This window comes from Heloderma suspectum, chromosome 2 (genome assembly GCF_057233095.1).
Source record: "Heloderma suspectum isolate Gila_16-S chromosome 2, 16-S_ref, whole genome shotgun sequence".
NCBI lineage: Eukaryota > Metazoa > Chordata > Lepidosauria > Squamata > Helodermatidae > Heloderma > Heloderma suspectum.
Genome location: NC_139459.1, coordinates 339,865,983 through 339,886,329, shown reverse-complemented (window position 1 = coordinate 339,886,329; position 20,347 = coordinate 339,865,983). Strand labels below are relative to the sequence as shown.

Genomic DNA, 20,347 nt, shown 5'->3' with positions numbered 1-20,347 from the left:
TGAAGTTGTTACAAACTGTTGGGGCTCAATCCAAGGCCACCCTTATTGCAGGTTTGTGTCCAGCAACTTAGCGAGCCATCAGCGGCATCAGCACATACCTGTCTTTTTATATCCTTTTGAAAACAACCTTTTACATTAAAAAGGTTAGCCCTTGTTTTCTGCTATTGCTTCCTTTACCTGAAGGCAGGATGCAAATCGATCCCAGCGGAAGCCAGGTGTTGGGTAGCCCGTCGACTCAGCCCTCCATCCTTCCAAGGTCGGTAAAATAAGTACCCAGCTTGCTGGGGGAACGGTAGTCACGACTGGGGTAGGCAACGGCAAACCACCCCGCTATAGTCTGCCATGAAAATGCCAGCATAAGCAGCGTCCCTCTAGAGGTCAGTAATGACCCGGTGCTTGCACAGGAGGATCCTTTCCTTTCTTTTTTCCTAATCTGTATCTCTACCAAAAAAAAGTTTCACCTTGATCTAACAATTTCCCCTGGGTTCAAGAGCTCCTCTGCAGAAGCTTCCCTACCCCATTTAGAAGAGCTTCACACTCATTCACTCCCAAGAAGGAAGCCAACCTATGCACAGGTTCCCATGAGCCATGTCCACTGAATGGAACGTGCACATGCTTTCCACATGTCCACGTGAACACATATGGACCTCTAAATGTAAAGCCCATCACTGATTATGGATATTTATACATTTATGTCCTAATGCCAAGTGCAACTTAGAGCTAGCATGTTTGAAGAGAAGGGCATCCATTTTTGCATCCAATAATGTTGAAACACTTTTTAAAGAGCCTCAACCTAGAAAAAGCTTTGTATCTTTGTTGCCGCCTTTTGTTGGGAAGATGACATGATGCTGCCCACTCACTGCTGCACTAAAAACCTAGGCTTCTGCATTCTGTACCTTCCGCGGCCACATCTGCCGTGGTGAAAGGGAAAAAACATTCTGGGACTGGAACGTGGACAGCATTTGTGAGTCTATCGCTACGTCTATGGTCATTTACTTCCCCCATGGTCTTGGCAATGCTGACCCCTTGTGGCCTGGAGGAGCATAGAAAGAACACTGCCCAAGAGGAGTGGAAAAATCACCCCTCCCTTTGGAGGATGTGGCTTAGGGTGAATCGGTCTCCTAGGTAACGGTACAGGCATCGGGGACTGTGTGGGGGGTGGGGAGGAGTGGTGGTGGTTCTGTCGAGGCCTGGCAGGCAGCGGCTGTATTTTCCTTCGTGAGTAGTGTTACTGCGGGTTCTTCCTCCCACAGAGAAGGTGATGGGAAATAAGGGGGGCGTGCACGAGTGAGAGACTCGAATGCTCTTCCCTCGGGGGCAAGCCTGAGCCAGTTTGGAGGGTGGGTGGTTCTCTGTCAACGTTTAGTAATTCTTGCTAGCTTTTATTACATTTTCATCCTCCGAGGAGCTCAGAGCAGGGTCCATAGCTCTGTCTCCCTCCTCCCATTTCATCCCTGCTCCAATCCTGTGAGGTAGGTTAGGCTAGGCAGAGTGTGTGTGTGTGTGAGTGACTAGCCCAGGCCTACTCAAAAAGCTTCGGGGGCGAGGAGAGATATTTGAACCTGGGTGTCTATCATAAATGCTACACCATCCTTGCTCTTTATATCTGGGAAAAAAATATTTTACCCAGGTGGAGCTCGGAGGCCCAAGCCCAGAAAGCCTCTTTGCAGGTCTGGAGGACGGAAAAAGTCCATAAGGAAGCAGTTGTTGTAGCTGCTAGGCTCTTGCCACCACATCTCTTAATTTTTGTCTTTGGCTGTTCTGCTTCTCTCACTTGAATAACTGTAGGAAGTTACTGAGGGAGGGATCACGCATAAAGCTTGTAGACTTGTGTGTAGCACCACTGAGTTAAATGGAGTTGATCCGCAACCAACTTTGTATAGGATTACAGTCCAAGGCTACAATCCTATGTACACCGATGTGGGTGTAATCCCCAATTAATGAAATGGGACTTCTGTGTAGACGTGCATTGGATTGCATGTTTAGGGTGATGCAGGTACTGCTTCTTTGCAGAGAGAGATACTTGAATCTCTCAGGAGACCCGTTGATTCACCCCTCGCTCTCTGTGCTGAGGCTGCGGAGAACAGTCTGTGCAAAGAGCTGAGCTTTATCTCCCTTAGAATGTGGAAACAGAAGCCCCAGTAAACTGTGAAATAAACAGCCCTGTGTGATGAACCCCTTAGTTGAGATAATATGTAGGCACTTCTGTTGCTTTTTGCTTGTATATGATACGTGTTAAATCAGAAGGTGGTAAAAGTGGTTCAGTTCATTGAGAATTCCGCCCCATGGGTTGACCAGATGTTCTTAGGTGAAGCTTTTCCAACCATACTTGCGGAATCAGATGTTCTTAGGACCCTCATTCTGTGTTATGAATAAGTAATTAAACCTGTTACTGCATTAGAAATATTTATTTTCCTACAAATAAATACACTACCCTGGTTACACCAAATGCTATGAACTGTGATATCACAGTTATCCATTGACTTAAGGATATTGTGCTTTTAGACAGTGTGATAAATAGCCAGAGTGCTTTGAAAACACTTTCCCCAAATAATCTGTTTATCTTCTAGTTACTTGTATTAACTAACCTTCTGTGACACCATTTTCTCTCAGGATGTTTTGTTTTAGACATTTGAGCACCTTTGCCGTCATGTTCATCTGTTGTTAATTACAAGTGCTTTAAATAGTCATATTGTTCATTAACAGAGATATTGACTGTGCCATTCAGTCAAAATTATGGGATTATTTGACAAGCTAGCAGGCTGGCTTGGCCTGAAGAAAAAAGAAATTCATGTTTTGTGCCTTGGGTTGGACAATAGTGGCAAAACAACCATTATCAACAAGCTGAAGCCATCTAATGTAAGTAGTCTTTTTAGTTAGTATGTTATCAGCTTGTTGGACAAATCTTATTGAAAAGCTGGTAGTTATCATTGGATATGTGGAAAGATGGAGTGAATTTTTTATACATTAAAATACTGATGTTCAAGAATGTTCATCCATATAAAACATATTAAAATGTTATAAATCAGTATATAGTATTTTCTGTTTTGGAAGGAGTAAATCACTTTATTTTAAATTTTGACGTGTTATAATTCTGAAAAGTAGATATGAATGAGAGTTGTCTTTAGTTGTTCCTACTCTGTGAGAGTTAAACTTTTACACAAGGCACTTACCGTGCACTTGTCATTCCTTGGTTGTAGTTGTTCTCAGGCTCTTTAGACAAAGCTGTGACCCTCCAGTTTCACTTCTGGTTTTAAAAGTACTTTCCCAATTATTTTTAGAGCTGGGGAAATTGAGCATTATTTGTGAAAGTGAAAGAAATTGTATCTTCCTACTTGTGTAATTGCATTATTCCGATATAGCACAGTGCCACCTAGAGATTATGTAGCAGAAAAGCAAGAAAAGCTCTTTCTGTAGAGCTGCGGTCTTAATTCTGTAACGAAACTGAAAGTAGATACAGCAGATTAACAGTCTTGTATAGAAAAGCTCTTGCAACACAATCCAATGCATGTTTACTCAGAAGTAAGTTCTCCTATTCAGTGGGGCTTACTTCCTCATAAGTGTGCTTAGGATTGCAGCCTTAGCCATCAGTGAAGGGAAATGAAGTTGCTTTATCAGTTTTAATACAGAAGAATAGCATGTTGTTGTTGTTCAGTCGTTCAGTCGTGTCCGACTCTTTGTGACCCCATGGACCATAGCACGCCAGGCCTTCCTGTCCTGCGCTCTCTCCCGGAGCGTGCTCAAGTTCATATTCATTGCATCCGTGATGCTATCTAGCCATCTCATCCTCTGCCGTCCCCTTCTCCTTTTGCCTTCAGTCTTTCCCAGCATCAGGGTCTTTTCCAGGGAGTTTTCTCTTCGCATTAGGTGGCCAAAATATTGGAGCTTCAGCTTCATTATCTGTCCTTCCAATGAGCACTCAGGGTTGATTTCCTTTAGGATGGACTGATTTGACCTCCTTGCAGTCCAGGGGACTCGTAAGAGTCTTCTCCAGCACCACAGTTCGAAAGCATCAATTCTTCGGCGCTCAGCCTTCCTTACAGTCCAGCTCTCACAGCCATACATTACTACTGGGAAAACCATAGCTTTGATTAGACGGACCTTTGTCGGCAAGGTGATGTCTCTGCTTCTTACTATGCTGTCTAGGTTTGCCATAGCTTTCCTCCCAAGGAGCAAGCGTCTTTTAATTTCATGGCTACAGTCACCATCTGCGGTGATCTTGGAGCCCAAGAAAGTTAAATCTGTCACTGCTTCCAGTTCTTCCCCTTCTATATGCCAGGAAGTGATAGGGCCAGATGCCATGATCTTAGTTTTTGTAATGTTGAGTTTCAAACCAGCTTTTGCACTCTCCTCTTTCACCCTCAACAAGAGGCTCTTGAGATCCTCTTCGCTTTCTGCCATTAGGGTGGTATCGTCTGCATATCGGAGGTTGTTGATAATTCTCCCGGCAATCTTAATTCCGACCTGTGATTCATCCAACCCGGCATTTCTCATGATGTACTCTGCATATAAGTTAAATAAGCAGGGTGACAATATGCAGCCTTGTCGTACTCCTTTCCCAATTTTGAACCAATCGGTTGTTCCATCTCTGGTTCTTACTGTTGCTTCTTGACCCTCGTACAGGTTTCTCAGGAGACACGTAAGGTGGTCTGGTACTCCCATCACTTTAAGAATTTGCCACAGTTTGTTGTGATCCACACAATCCAAGGCTTTAGCGTAGTCAATGAAGCAGAAATAGACGTTTTTCTGGAATTCTCTTGCTTTCTCCATGATGCAGCGAATGTTGGCGATTTGATCTCTAGTTCCTCTGCCTCTTCGAAACCCAGCTTGTACTTCCGGTAGTTCTCGGTTCGCATACTGCTGAAGCCTAGCTTGTAGGATTTTGAGCATCACCTTGCTGGCATGTGAAATGAGCGCAATTGTGCAGTAGTTTGAACACTCTTTGGCGTTGCCCTTCTTTGGAATTGGAATGTAAACTGACCTTTTCCAGTCTCGTGGCCACTGTTGAGTGTTCCAGATTTGTTGGCATATTGAATGCAGCACTTTAACAGCATCATCTTTTAGGATTTTAAATAGCTCGGCTGGAATACTGTCATCTCCGCTAGCTTTGTTGTTACTAATGCTTCCTAAGGCCCACTTGACTTCACTCTCTAGGATGTCCGGCTCAGGTTCAGTGACCGCACTCTCATGGCTATCAGGGACATTCAGATCTTTCCTGTATAGTTCTTCTGTGTATTCTTGCCACCTCTTCTTAATCTCATCTGCTTCTGTTAGGTCCCTGCCTTCTTTGTCCTTTATCATGCCCGTCTTTGCACAAAACGTTCCCTTGAGATCTCCAATTTTCTTGAAGAGATCTCTTGTCTTTCCCATTCTGTTGTTTTCCTCGATTTCTTTGCATTGTTCATTTAAGAAGGCCTTCTTGTCTCTCCTTGCTATTCTCTGGAACTCTGCATTCAGTTGGGTATATCTTCCCCTTTCTCCCTTGCTTTTCGCTTCCCTTCTTTCGTGAGCTACTTGTAAAGCCTCATCAGACAGCCACTTGGCTTTCTTGCATTTCTTTTTCTTTGGGACGGATTTCGTTGCTGCCTCCTGAACAATGTTACGGACCTCCGTCCATAGTTCCTCAGGCACTCTGTCTATCAGGTCTAATCCCTGAAATCTATTCCTCACCTCCACTGTATATTCATCAGGGATATGATTTAGGTCATACCTGAACGGTTTAGTGGTTTTCCCGACGTTCTTCAATTTAAGCCGAAATTTTGCAAGAAGCAGCTCATGATCTGAGCCACAGTCAGCTCCAGGTCTTGTTTTTACTGACTGTATGGAGCTTCTCCATCTTTGGCTGCAAAGGACATAATCTGATTTCGATGTTGACCATCTGGTGACGTCCATGTGTAGAGTCGCCTCTTGTGCTGTTGGAAAAGAGTGTTTGCTATGATCAGCATGTTCTCTTGGCAAAACTCTATTAGCTTTTGTCCTGCTTCATTTTGTACACCAAGGCCATGCCTGCCTGTTATCCCGGTGATTTCTTGACTTCCTACTTTAGCATTCCAATCCCCTATGATGAAGAGGACATCTTTTTTTGGTGTTAGTTCTAGAAGGTGTTGTAGGTCTTCATAGAACCGATCAACCTCAGCTTCTTTGGCATCAGTGGTTGGGGCATAGACTTGAATTACTGTGATGTTGAATGGTTTGCCTTGGATTCGTACTGAGATCATTCTATCATTTTTAAGATTGTACCCCAGTACTGCTTTTCCCACCCTTTTGTTGACTATGAGTGCTACTCCATTTCTTCTAAGGGATTCTTGCCCACAATAGTAGATATGATGGTCACCTGAATTAAATTCGCCCATGCCTGTCCATTTTAGTTCGCTGATTCCCAAGATGTCGATGTTCAATCTTGCCATCTCATGTTTGACCACCTCCAGCTTACCTTGATTCATTGATCTGACATTCCAGGTTCCTAAACAATATTGTTCTTTACAGCATCGGATTTTCTTTTCACCACCAGATACATCCACAGCTGAGTGTCCTTTCGGGTTTGGCCCAGCCGCTTCACTCTTTCTGGCGCTACTTGGAAATACCCTCTGCTCTTCCCCAGTAGCATATTGGACACCTTCCGACCTGAGGGGCTCATCTCCGGCGTCATCTCTTTTAGCCTCGTGATACGTTCCATGGGGTTTTCTTGGCAAGAATACTGGAGTGGGTTGCCATTTCCTTCTCCAGTGGACCACATTTTGTCAGAACTCTCTGCCATGACCTGTCCGTCTTGGGTGGCCCTGCACGGCATAGCTTATGGCTTCACTGAGTTACGCAAGCCCCTTCGCCACAACAAGGCAGTGATCCATGAAGGGGAAGAATAGCATAGCAGGCCTCAAAAATGGAATTCTGTTAAAATATTACATTCTACTATGCTTTCTCAGAGACTACATTAAAGAAATAGCAGATATTAAAAGCAAACTAAGATCTAATACAGGGTATGTATAGTTTAGTGTGAAGCACAGATTTATTGCTGTTCGTTTTGGGTTTTGCTATGGCCTGTCAATTTTAGCTTGATTAAACCATTGGTGGCAAGGAAGCAAATGCTGTGTGTACATGGTCTGTCATGGAGATACAGATTTCTTAGGTAAATTCTGTTTAAGCTTTTCTTTAAATACATCTGCAGTGCTGTTGGCTTTAATTAAACACAAGGCAAGAATGAAGATGTTGTTACGTCTTCTTAGTTAATGTACTGCTTCGACATTGTTTCACAAAATGGACATTTAGTAATGAAATATACATCTAAAATAAAATATTAGCACACTGGTTTCTGTTATTTTCAATTAGTACTGAAAGGACATATTTACTTTTTGTTAATTCACATAAGATACAAACACAAAGTACTTAATCATATAAAAGGTCATATGCTGAGCTCTGTATGTGGTGCCAGGCTTCTGAGCTCCCCTTCCAAAAGCAATAACCATCTGCTGTACCACCAGACATGAGGTTTGGGAGAATTTTAGGAGTGGCATCTGATGCAGCACGAGGAGCTGGGGTGGGGGTGGGGGAGTAAAACCCAAGGAAACTTGGGTTCATGGAAATATTTTGCGTCTTTGAGAAGCTCTATCGTTGAATAACTTGTTAAAGAGCTTCTGAAGATAAAATGTACACCCACTGCCGACATATGATGCCTCAACTTTGCCAGTTTACCATTGGGTCATCAAAATAATGACCTTTTCTAAATATGGGGATCCTTGCCTTGTTAAAGGAGATACGTCATACGTGAAAGCATATTTTTTTAAAAAATATATACTTCTGTATCGCTTAATATATAAAAATCCCTAAGTGGCGCACGCACACACTACATCATGTGTGTGTTAACTGAAAAGATACAACCTACCCCCAAAAGGATGTAGATGCTACTTAGCATTTATACTGTATTCATATGCTATATATCATATATCTCCTTCACATACTTTATCTCAGTAAACCTTTGCTCATCAGGGTGATGTCTTTGGTGCTATCCAGAAGTGCTTATGATAGCTGGGATAATCACTGGCATGAGCCAGTCACTTTGCAGTTACAACGCTGAAGAAATGTAATTTCCCTGTAGTACAGCTCTGTGTTTTGTCCTCCACCCTTTCACCACAACAAAACAGTAATAATTGCATGGTCATTACTCAAAAAGTTGATCAGCTGTGAAAGCCTCAATAGCAATAAATAAAATAAGCCCAAATATTATTTATGATACAGACTGTTGACTGCTGAAACAGACAAGCAGAGCTAATGCTCTGCAAAATAAGAATCTGAGAGGAGCAAACTTAAAAAGAAAAACCTTTCCCTTTTATTCACAGATGCTTCTTTTATGCCCTCCTGCTTTTGCCCATTTCAATGCATGTCATAAATTTTTGGAGTATCATATGATAACATTTGAAGCTTATAATTAGATTAGAATGGAATGTAAGAGTTTCTGATTTAAGTAGTAAAACTGAACATGGATTTGTTTTAAAGACAAATTTTCTCTTATGAAGGCTCAAACTCAAGATATTGTTCCCACAATAGGATTCAGCCTAGAAAAATTCAAGACATCAAGGTACAACTCTTTTATTTGGATATTTTTTCTAATCAATGTAATCAATATCATTATGTATTAGGGAATCAGCTTTCTAATGGGTTGTATTAGCTGTAACACTTGACTAGCCATACGTCCATCCCATGTTGCGTATATTGTTTGTTCCCATAGTCTTATAATGAACAATCAAGCAGCATGCATTAGCGCCTTACCATGACATCTGAACTGGGCCACTAAGTTCACTGGGACTTCCTTATTTATTTGCTTTCAGAAAATTAAGCCTAAAAAGTCAGGGTTTTTATAAATTTCCAAATAGCTGATCTTGATTTTTATAATGCAATCCTATGTATATTTACTCAAAGGTTCCAATAGGTTCCATTGAGTTTACTCATTAGTAAGTGGGTATAGGATAGCTGCCTCACTTTTATTTAAAATAAAACTCAAGCTTCACATTAACTGGTTTGCTATCAAAAACATTTCATAAGATAGGCAGTCCAGTATTCTCATACAAATGCTATTGCGTTCAGTGGGCATGGTAATTGTATATAGGATTGCAACCTTAAATGTATTTCTGTTTTAATTTTATGTTTTACTGTTTCTTTATAGTTTGTCATTTACTGTGTTTGATATGTCGGGTCAAGGTAGATACAGAAATCTCTGGGAACACTACTACAAGTAAGTAGTTTTTATTGTAAGACTGATGTTGCATTATTTGAACATATCAGAAACTAAAAGCCTCTGATACTTTCTGTAGGAAATTTATGAAGATGACTTGGTTAGACCAGTTGCAAAGTAATATGATTATGATGCTTTTATTTGACTAAGATAATTTTCCCAGGCTTCAACTAAAGGACAAAGGATATGGTATACATCTAAGTCAGGGGTGGGCAAAAGGTAGATTTCCAGAATTACCAAACACTTTTCTTGTGGTTCCTGAGAGTTGTGTTTTGGTTCCTTTCACATAAATTAAAGCTGATCTAAAATGAAATTGTTTAGAATTTCTAGATTCATTTTTCTTACTTACTCAGGCATGGCCAAGTCACCTCCTTCATCTGAGCAACACTTTTGCTGAGATACTTCTGGGTATTTGTACAGAGGAACATACCCATTATAAGATCACTGACTTTAGAGTTCTCTGTACACAAGAACGTTGTTTAAATAAAGTTTTATTAAATAAAAACAAAACTAAATTAGAAGTTGGATACATCATGGGTAGTCTAAATATATAAAAATACAATATGAAACTACAGTACAGAATTTCCTTTATAAATAAGAAAACATACACGTATAATTAAGGAAATCAAAGCTCTAAAAACTACTTTTTTTTGAATTCGTTGATTTCTTCCCTTAATTCCCCCCACTCCCGAAAAAAACAAACTTGTTGAACTTAGACTTTAATATCCTTGTCCTAAATTATACCAGCCCTCCATTGTTGGAAGCGATTTTTCCACTTCTCAGCAAATCGTATTAACTTATTAACATAATTAATTAACATATTAAATATTCAGGTTAGGACCATTAGGAACAACAACATTTTCCCAAAATAATTTTTTGACATAGGACAAACTCATCAAATACAAAAATGTTCTTCTGTATTGACAAATCACGAAGATTCTGCTTGGTGTAGTTTTGTAAATTCCCCCTCCCACTGTAGCCACTGCACCATACCCCACATCTTACCTGAGTGTCTCCCACTCCTCTGGAGTGACTTTTGTGGGGTGGAGAGGGCTGCAGTTGGGGGAAGGGGGCAGAAAAACTCCATTGTGCAAGTAGAGCTGCACTCAAGCAACTCTGGATCCAAGCCAATAACTTTATTACTTTGTAAGCTAAGTTGTCCAAGATTATACTGTTATTATCACACTGAAGCAATTCCAACAAAGATTTCCCTAACTTGTTAGTTTTTCCATTTTTACACTTGTCTTATAATTGTAGAATTAATTGGTTGATTAATGGAATGCAAGAAACCCACTGACTCTGTTTGGAGTGGGAACCTGTTCCGATACTGTTATAAGAAACTTGCCGGGGGGGGGGGGGGCGGTGTTTCAGAGCTTGAATGTTTGGTTGGCCAGATCTTCTGGAGAGTACTGTCTGGCAGTGATATAGATCATTGACTTTTATGTTAGCAGGAATATGTTCATATGCATTCCAGAGTACGTAAGATAACTTTTTCTTAGAGACTATAAGGAATATGATGCTTTTAGTTAGTACAGTAATGTATGACACATAGAAGGATTCTGATTACTTACCTTGTTATTCAAGGTTCTAGAGAGCCTATAATTTCCTTCTTTGCTTTCTATATTGTACAGAGATTGCCAGGCCATTATTTTTGTCATTGATAGCAGTGACAAACTAAGAATGGTTGTGGTCAAAGAAGAACTTGACACACTCATGAATCATCCAGGTGAGGAGACCCTTTATCATTCACCCAGTGAATAGGAATGATATTCCTATTGTCTGTCTTCAACATAAAACAGCTCTCTTCTTGGTAATTCTGTATTTGTGTATACATTTCCCTTTGCTTTTTTCTCCAGTAGGTAGGAACTAGAATAAATCATATATCAGTACCAATATTTTTCTGATAATTGGAGAACCATGACTATGAAACTGATTTAATTCAAGATTAAGCTAATTTAACCTAGGCATGAACAAATTCCAGAAATAAGAAATTAATTGAACTTGTATTGCAATCACTGAGAATTGGGGAAACTTTGATTTAATGCCTTTGAATAATCAGAAGGCTCAAATATAGCAAATAAATGGAGATAATCCCATTGTAATTGCTACTTCCTTTATGACTTTTGTCCTTTTAATATTCCCCTTTTACCAGCAAGAACTACTCTTCCCCACCTGTGTTTCTATTGAAAAGCATAATTTCTGGTGGCAAAAAACGTAATGATTTTGCTTTGGAAATTTTGACCTGGATTACACCCAGAAAAGGGCATCAGTTAGGAGTCTTCTAAGGGCTTCTCCACACTGGGCTTTTATCCTGCAATTGAGATTGGTTACTCACAGAATTTGCAGGTCCATTACATGACATCATCATTTCCAACCCTATGATTCTATGAGATCAAGAACCTCCAGGGTGTCTCCCACCCTAAAGGACCTTTATCCCATTTTTTAAAAGATCGGAGATAATGAGCTATCAAATTACAGTGCGAGTTCTCTCCTGAAGAAATCCCACCATAAGAGGAGCTAGACCGCAGTGCCATCTAGTGGCTACATAATAAAACATATAGAACATGCAGATAAGGAAAAGGTAGGGGAAGGGAAGCAGATGTAAAGGGAACCTGTCATGATCCTTTTAAAATGGAAGCAGAAAGCCTCAGTAAGGTTGTAGGATTTTAGGCTGTTGTAGAAATGCTCTGTGGAGAAGCTTGTGGGCAGTTCAGTAAAAGATGTCACCTCATTTGCGTCTGTTTGTGCTAACAAAGCAAACACTGTAGCCCCTTTCATGCAGAGAAAAGCGCAGCAGAGCTATACCTCTGACACACTCCCAAACTTGCATTGCTCCTCGGCCCTGCTTTAAGTGTGCATAAACAGGCAGAAGCCTGTTCACATAGACCTCTTCCTGCGAAGGCTTTCCACACATTCTAGAATCCTGGTCATACTGATATGGCTATTTCTACCCCATCTCCATCCCAGAAGCGGGACTATGCTAACATGGAGAGTTATTATGTTGGTGGCTTTATTCTCTTTATCTTTGAGTTGTTACATCACTGAAATGGAATGGGAAGAAGCCACATTGCAGAGTTAAGATAGGAATTGGCCCTTAGTTGTACTGAATCTTTGAACCCTGACTTAATTTATGCTATTTTTGGTACCAGAGCTGACATTTGGACTATGTGATGTAGTAGTCATAATGATTAGTGTCTCTGTTCATGTGCTTTCCCTCACCACTGAGCAATGGTAGCTACGCACACACTGCAACCTCAGAAAAACAGGCTACCAGGGTAGGTGGCATGGTCCTAGAGAGGCTTAGCATCTCTTCCTCTTTTTAATCGAAATTAAACCTTGTTTTTAACAACTGCTAAATCTCCTCTGCAACTAATTTTTTTTCTCAGTTCATGTATGTTGTTACACTCTGATTGCACACAGTTTCATAGTAGACTTTGAGTCCCTGCATAATCTCCTATAGCTCCTGTGGTTAACTTTGAAAAAAGTGCTGCTTAATGAGACTTATGATGGTGCATAAGGGACTTTGCTTTTATTATAAACAGTTTATATCTGCAGCCTTACACATATGCATGAGATTGGGGAGGGTTACTGAGAACTCTGCTGAAACGTGCACTTGAGGCTCCATAGCCCATGAGTGTGCATCTTGGTAGAATGTAAACTTCAAGGCATGACGGTGACAGGTGAGCAATGCATGTATGTATCCCTTTTTCTGCCCAGAATTTGTTTCCTATACATTGTGACAGGGTTAACAAAATTCTTTGTTACTCCTAGATCTTAAACATCGACGAATACCAATTTTGTTTTTTGCAAACAAGATGGACCTTAGGGATGCTGTGTCGTCTGTAAAAGTCTCTCACTTACTGGCCTTGGAGACCATCAAAGATAAGCCGTGGCATATCTGGTGAAGTAGTATTACTTTCACTTCGTACTTGCATTGATTTGGAAAGTTTTTAATTACATTTGACTCCCTTGTCTTGTAGTCGTCCTTGCATATTCAAGTTATAGCCTGCTTCCCATTTGACATGTTGCTAACTTCTTTTTGCTCTGCAGGTTTAGGGACTCAAGGCCAACAAATGGTGCAGTTGCTATGTTCAATATAGAAACAACTCTTCAGGCTTATTTGCTCTCAGGTTTAATGTGTTTTTATTTAGTAATTTATAATTTAGTTTCTTCTGCTCACTTTGAGACATTTGACAATTACAAAGGTGGGGAGCGCTATCCAACAGGTCTTTGTATCGTCATTATTATCTAGGAAGTTCTCTCTTCCATCAGCTTGGTGAATGTGCAACATTTCTGTGAGGCTTGTGCAAGTTGAACAACAGAAGTTGGTTCCCTGCAGCCCCCCAAAATATATCGAATATCTGGTTGTGGTTGTTATTTATTTATTTAATTTATATCCCACTATCTTCCTCTTTAAGAAACCCATGGCGGCGTACAAATCCTCCACTCCATTTTACCCTGACAACAACAACCCTGTGAGATAGGTTGGGCTGAGAGTCTGTGACTGGCCCAAAGTCACCCAGTGGGCTTCCATGGCCAAGTGGGGACTAGAACCCAGATCTCCCGGCTCCCAGTCCAACACTCTAGCCACTACACTACACTGGTTATAGATCCTTTATCATCTTTGTGGCTGCAGAAGTTGTTACTGGTGCTTAGTGTCCTAACTTCACATTAACTAAAAGGATTAGAAGTTTTCATTTAGTCAGAGGGAAGAGGTGGACATGGTAGAAATCGCAGCTCTGTTAAAGCACCTGCCATAGAAGACAGCCTATATAATATTCCACATGTCTGAGTGCATGCACATATGTTCAGCCACCTCCTTCTGAACTGCTTTGTTCCTGCAGGGGTACAAGGTTCTGTCAGAAAGCTCAAATGGGGCGGCGGGGGGGGGGGGGGATAATCAGCTTGGGTTGCTCCCTATGTGATCCAGTGCCTCTGAGAAATCTACCCAAAGGTCTGTTCCTCCGAGGAATCTGAGAAGAGTCACAGGAACATTGGTTGTGTATTGAATCTTCAGTGCATTTTATAGGCAATATATATCCTTCATTTCATACCTATTAGCAGCTTAATTTTGACTCTAACCAGTAACAAACAAGTCAACTGAATCAACAGGTTATCATCTGCTGGGGTCTATGTTCAATTCTGTATCTGTACCACTTGCTCAACCACACTGATACCAAGAGCAAGATTTAAAAACAACTTAGCAAATAAATATAGTATGCCCAAAAGGCAAACAGGAAACTTATTAAGCAAAAAGTTGTGGCCTAGAAAAGGAGGTACCAAGAAGCAGGGACCAAGGAAAGAAAACGAGCCTAGGACAAAAGCAGTTTTTTAAAAAAGGCAGATTTAGAGAAGGGGCAGATTAGGCTAAGACAGAGGCAGGGGAGACGAAGGAAGAAGGGATAGAGGTAGTATGGGCCAAAGGAAAAAATGGTAGGGCAACTTCAACAGAGAAAAAGGAAGAGAAGTTGGATTTGGTACAGCTCCTTCTATATAGTTATGGCCCTTCTTTATAGCCCAATTTTGTCATACATTCTCACCATTTAGCGGGCATCTTGCTACTTCTCTTATAACTCTTTTTGGAGACTCTTCTGATGCCAGAACTAGACATTCCCAAGTTTCCCTGCCCCACGCTTTATTTCACTGACTGTCCCTTATGGGGTGGAGGGAAACGGAGCATAATGATGGCATGTCACATTTCATTTTCCTACAGTTACTGGTGCAAGAGGTAAAGGAGACATAGAGTTGCTATTTTTAGCAGCAGCTACACATGTCTCATATCTAGTTCTGGTCCTCTAATATGAACAATATACTTCGAATATAGTGGTCTTCCACGTGTATGATTTGAACATAGGAAATATGATCACTTTTGTCAGTGTTTTGTATATGCTGTTAAAGTAAGTTCTCCATTCATTTTAGTGCTAGTGATGCTCTTAAAGGAGAAGGATTGCAAGAAGGTGTAGACTGGCTTCAAGGTGTGTTCCATCATATTTTGCCTTAGCTGCTTCCCTTTTCCATTACCTTTTTGTTTTTATTTTGTCATCTTTTCCACCGTTTCATTTTGCTGTTTTCCTGCCTTTTTCTGCTATCAGGTCAAATTACACAGTGAGTATCCTTATTGAACTCAGTTATTTGGACCCTTATTCCTTATGCTTTCTTTATCATTCCTTTTTAAAACTCCCATTTTAGATTAAGGAAATGTACAGACAATACTTCTACTCTTAAAATGTATAAAGTAATTAAGACTAGAGCCACTTTTAGAAACAGTGCTTGTGGTCTAGTGCTTATAGTATGGAATATATGATTCACTTATTTATGCTTTCCATAGTAAGCAACTAACATTACAAGTATGCTTCAGTCTTCCCTACAAAGTCTTTCATACAATAGCAGATATTACAAAAAGAGAAAAAAGCAGGCTGAGCAATATGTGAACATCTTTAATAAATATGGCAACTTCTATGGAGACTATACCAGAGAACTCTTGAAAAGATTGGATATTTCTAGGTCTTTTCAATCCTTGGATAAGCATTTTAAATTAAAATTCTGGGGGCCTGATCTCATTAGCTAAATGAGTCTTGACTGATTTTAGACTTAAGAACAGAATGCAGCGTATTAGGGTATCCCACATTATTTTCCACATTGAATCTTTGGTGCAGGGTACACTGCAGCCTTCAAAAATAATGTATGACATCTACCATTGTTTGGGCCTTGATAGTGATACAGGCTCTCTTCTGTAATGTGCATAATTAGAACATGTTCTTTGGTTAATTGATGTAAATGATTGACTTTTATTTTCATCCCCAGAACCAGGATTCAGGAATAGAATAATCTAGTAGCAAATATCAGTTTTACATAGTTGCAGTGGCGAGCACTTCAGCACTGTTTTTAGAAACATTGGGCTTTTTTACACAATGCTTTTATTGTGTGCTCATCATTCCTTACTCGTGGGGGCTGTCTGCATGAGCAATTTAGTGTGAAGTTAGAGCAGACTGAATTCCTTCGTGACAGATGACGTCATCACCACTCTGCTGCCAACCAGCCACTTCCTTCTTGAAAAGCTGCATTTTCTGAAACTCCTTTTACTCTGACTTTTTAACTGAAAGCGGCTTCCTGGCGGTTTTACCACAGTGTGCCATGCCCCCCCCCCACGCACACACACATTAAATCCTGGGTATGCCTCTGTGACCTGGCAATGATGTGGTCAAGGGGGTGGGACACCCCATTCCCTCTTGTTTCTCCAATGGAAGTAGTTCTTCCCATTGAGAAAATCCCCCGGAGCACAGCAGCGACCCTTCACATTACCACAGTAGTGGGGACACTCATTCTTAAGTAGCCCGCTTTTAATCTTTAACATATCCCCCATTTTGTGCATGTTTACTTGGAAGTAAGAAACAAATCTCGCTTCCCTGCAGTGAAAGGTTAAAGGCTAGCTTTAGTAACTCGCCCTAAACCATTCTTTCACTTCTCCAATACTCTCTTAAATTGCTATTGCGATGCTGTGCTTCTTTGATGTTCTGTAGTTTCAAGTCGTTTCCCTGTTGTTATGTAAAGTCCCTTCCCTACTTTATCACAGTAACGCTCTTTTGGCTTTACGGGAGCTTCTCATTGCAAGCAGGGAGAAGGAGAAATGGGGGGTTGGAAGCAATAACTCCGGGGAAGAGTGCTGGAATGGGGCAAAATTGAGGGGCTGAGCTGCTGTCAGGGGGGGCCTTTAGATGCTGCACTCAAGAATTGGGGATTTTGGCTTCTCAAGGCAAAAGTATGCACACAGGGAAAAATGGGGTGGGAGCAATAGCTTAGTGGCAGATTGCTGGAATGGGGCGAAATTGGGGTGGGGGGAAACTCTCAGGGGAGCCTTCAGATGCTGCACTCGAGAACCCGGGATTTTAGCTTCTTCAGGGAAATCTGTACACATGGGGGAAATTAGTTGCATTCATAATAATGTAGCAAGGGGAATACTGGATGGGGCGGGGGGAAACAAGCCAGTCTCATTGGTTGAGCAGCCCCTGCCAGTTTGATGACATTCAGTTCTGCTTCCCCCACCCAGAAGTATGTTCCTTTCAAGAGTTGTATGACCCCTGAAAACCAGATTTTATAGGTACAGTACACTCGGCTTATCTTGGTTCATTTGTCCCTGATGGAGCAAAGCCAATTCCATGAAAATCCAGGTAATACCCCAACGCACTTCTCATTCCGTTGTAGTGAAGATCCCCCCTCAGTTGTTTAGTAAAAACCAGGTAGTGGAGGAGAGGAGCACACAAACCTGCAGAGATAGTTCTGATCACCAAGCCATGGTTTGGTGTCATGTCTAAACTGAGCCATATTAATGGCAACATTTCTGAGAAGGAATACAGTTTCTGCACAGATATAAGTACATAGTACCACTTGGTTCTATACAATTATTCAGAATAATACTACTGGAATGCTTTAGAAACTAAAGCTTATATAATATAATTAAATAAAAAAACATTTTAATGTAAATTTTGTTTGTTTTACCTAGATCAGATCCAAGTAATGAAGACATGAAAAAGCAATGAGCTATGAAACTGTCCCAAAGATCATTTGTAGAGGTAGATGAGGAGCCTTGAAGTTAGACTATTTTAAGTCTGTTTGTTTCCTTCTGTTGGCTTTTATAAAAGCCCATAAAAGGTAAAATATTTATTGTAAGAAAACATAATAGCTTATATGCACGTTCATGATGCTGACCAAAAATGTAGGTATGGGTGGATACAGTGCATACATTCTAAAAATTCTGGTGTCTTTTGAGTTACAGGGCCAAGAAGAGACATAACCACAACAGTTTGACTTCCTAAGAGCTCCTCATTGGCTTGTTTGTACATTATACTAAACCATGGTGAAGTGACATGTGCACAAGGAGGAAGAAACTGCCGTGAATTTCGGGCTCACATGCTCCCTCCTCCCCACTCCAACTTTGGCAGCTTCCCCCCCACCACTTTCCCTGAATCTTGGCAAACTGGTCATTTTCACAGCAAGCCAACTTCAGACCATGGTTTCCAAAGCTGGCTTGTTAAACTAACCAGAATTTTGTTATAAACCAAGATCTGTGGTCTCGATGAAATGACAAGCTGACATTCAGGGGAAGCGATACTAAAAGCTACCAAAGTCATCCTCCCAATTGTGTGGGAGGAGGAGAGGAGCATCCAAGCCCAAAGCTCGCACTGTCTCCTTCCTGGTCCTGCATATCTTGCTAAACCTTGTGTGAACTGGCCCATTGCAATGGGCCTTTACCAGAATGTAATAGTTTTATTTTGCACAGAAAACAGCTATATCATTTATTTTTTCCATATCTTTCAGTTAGTTGTGAATTGTGTTTTATATGCAATTGTGGGTATTTATGAATAATTTGCTATTTATATGTGCTGAATTACATTGTGTTCTGTTAACAGCTGAAACAATATTTTGATAAATAAATTATATGATTAACATACTGGGTTGTGTTTGTTTTAAGATGGCATGTAGAATAGCATCCAAGAGATAAAGTAGTCTGAAGTGTTGTATTTAGTTGAACTTTAAGCTGCCTTTTTGTTGTATAACACTTTGCATTTTTATGCTTATAACTTATTCATTAATATACTAATATTTCATATTAGTACAGAATCTATACTTCCAACTTTTAAGTGTGACGAAGACAAGCTATTTAGCACTGTACAGCAAAAGTCTCAGAAAACTATGGGTTGGATCTGGAGAGCTTCCTATTAGAGAGGGAGGAGCTCAGGATCCAACCTTCTGTTCATAAAGTTCTAATGTACAGTTGATTTTGCAAACACATTTTCAGCATGACTCTTCAAAGGAACTGTGGCCACTTTTTGATTTATGTCTCTTCAAATGACATAGTTCTGCCTGGATTTCCCCACCCCCATTCCCTGACCCATGAAGTAAGGAAATGTTAGAAAGTAGCTTGGTGTTAGAGTGAACCAGGTGAACCCCATCTTGGCTAGAGTTCAGTGACCGTGGGTGCAGTCTCCCTGAGGCAGGAAAACATGAACAAAGTGATCAAGCTAGGTTGATCATGTAAGACTAGATTAGACATTCAGTTTCTAGTTAGAACGGCAAAGCTTCATATGCCCTGAAAGAGGTATGTTGTTGTTCGGTCGTTAAGTCGTGTCCGACTGTTCGTGACGCCATGGACCATAGCATGCCAGGCCTTCCTGTCCTCCGCTCTCTCCCGTAGTGTGCTCAAGTTCATATTCATTGCATCGGAAGGAGGTATAGGGGGTGAAATTAAGCAAAACTGGCATGTCTCCATACAGAATGAAATAAAGATGGTGAGGGATCACTGCTCAAAGAGATAGAGAAAATCTTGCCAAATGGAAGTGAACGTGTCAGGAACATCCCATCTGTTGTATGTAATCCTCTCTTTTGTATAAAAGATCCAGCATTTCGCTGACCCACTCATCCACAGAGGGGGAGACATGAGACCTCCAGTGTTGCAAAATGCTTCTCTTGGCAACCAGAACTTCCCTCTGGATCCATAGGACTGGATACTTAGGAAATGCTCATAGAGCTTGTATATAACCCAGGATAAATTATTAGTTGCAAGTGTCAGTGAAACGGATAATGTGATGTTAATTCAAGTTATAATGTCGTGCCAGAAGTGAACAATTCGGGGGCATTCCCAGAACATGTGAACCAGATTGGCTCCAGGTGCTGGCAGTGCCAACAGGTATTGTTCTCACTAAGACACAAGGTTACAAAATTTAGTGGAATTCCAACATTCCCGTAGGAGAGTTGTTTGCTGAATAAGCCTTAGCCACAAGTCTAAAGTAGAGGAATTAATGAACTTGAGTGCATTCTGCCACTGGGATTTTTAATTTATTAGCTGGCCAGATAGGTGGCTAGTAAATCTAATAAATACATACATAATTGGGGAACTCAGTTCTAAGTTCCATGGAGAGCTAACAGTATTTAAGTCAGGTTTGGCTTGGCATCTTAAATTGTAAATTGTTATGCCAAATTTGGAGAGAATTTCAAAGGACTGGAGAAGTATGGAAAAAGTGATGATACTGCTGAAGCTACAAAGGCTTTGGGACCAAAAACAAGTCAGGCGGCATTTCAGTTGCATGTACTCCCATCCAGATCTGACTGGGAGATGGAATTCTG

At 40.8% G+C, this 20,347-nt stretch overlaps 1 protein-coding gene across 5 annotated transcripts; it reads left to right on the top strand.

Moving 5' to 3' along the window:
* Positions 1-1,028: 1,028 nt before the first annotated feature.
* Positions 1,029-18,834, top strand: LOC146355159 (ADP-ribosylation factor-like protein 6). 5 transcript variants are annotated; one of them, XM_084840768.1, is made up of 8 exons: positions 1,029-1,125; positions 2,707-2,859; positions 8,511-8,572; positions 9,158-9,226; positions 10,858-10,952; positions 12,998-13,127; positions 15,146-15,201; positions 17,727-18,675. In XM_084840768.1, exons 2-8 carry the CDS (start codon positions 2,737-2,739, stop codon positions 17,750-17,752), a joined length of 561 nt encoding a protein of 186 aa, XP_084696894.1. In that variant the 5' UTR covers positions 1,029-1,125; positions 2,707-2,736; the 3' UTR covers positions 17,753-18,675. The 5 variants fall into 5 exon arrangements, with proteins under 5 accessions (XP_084696894.1, XP_084696895.1, XP_084696892.1 ...); XM_084840769.1 differs by having other exon boundaries at positions 1,106-1,472; positions 17,727-18,834; XM_084840766.1 differs by having other exon boundaries at positions 1,106-1,218.
* The last annotated feature ends 1,513 nt before the right edge of the window (positions 18,835-20,347 follow it).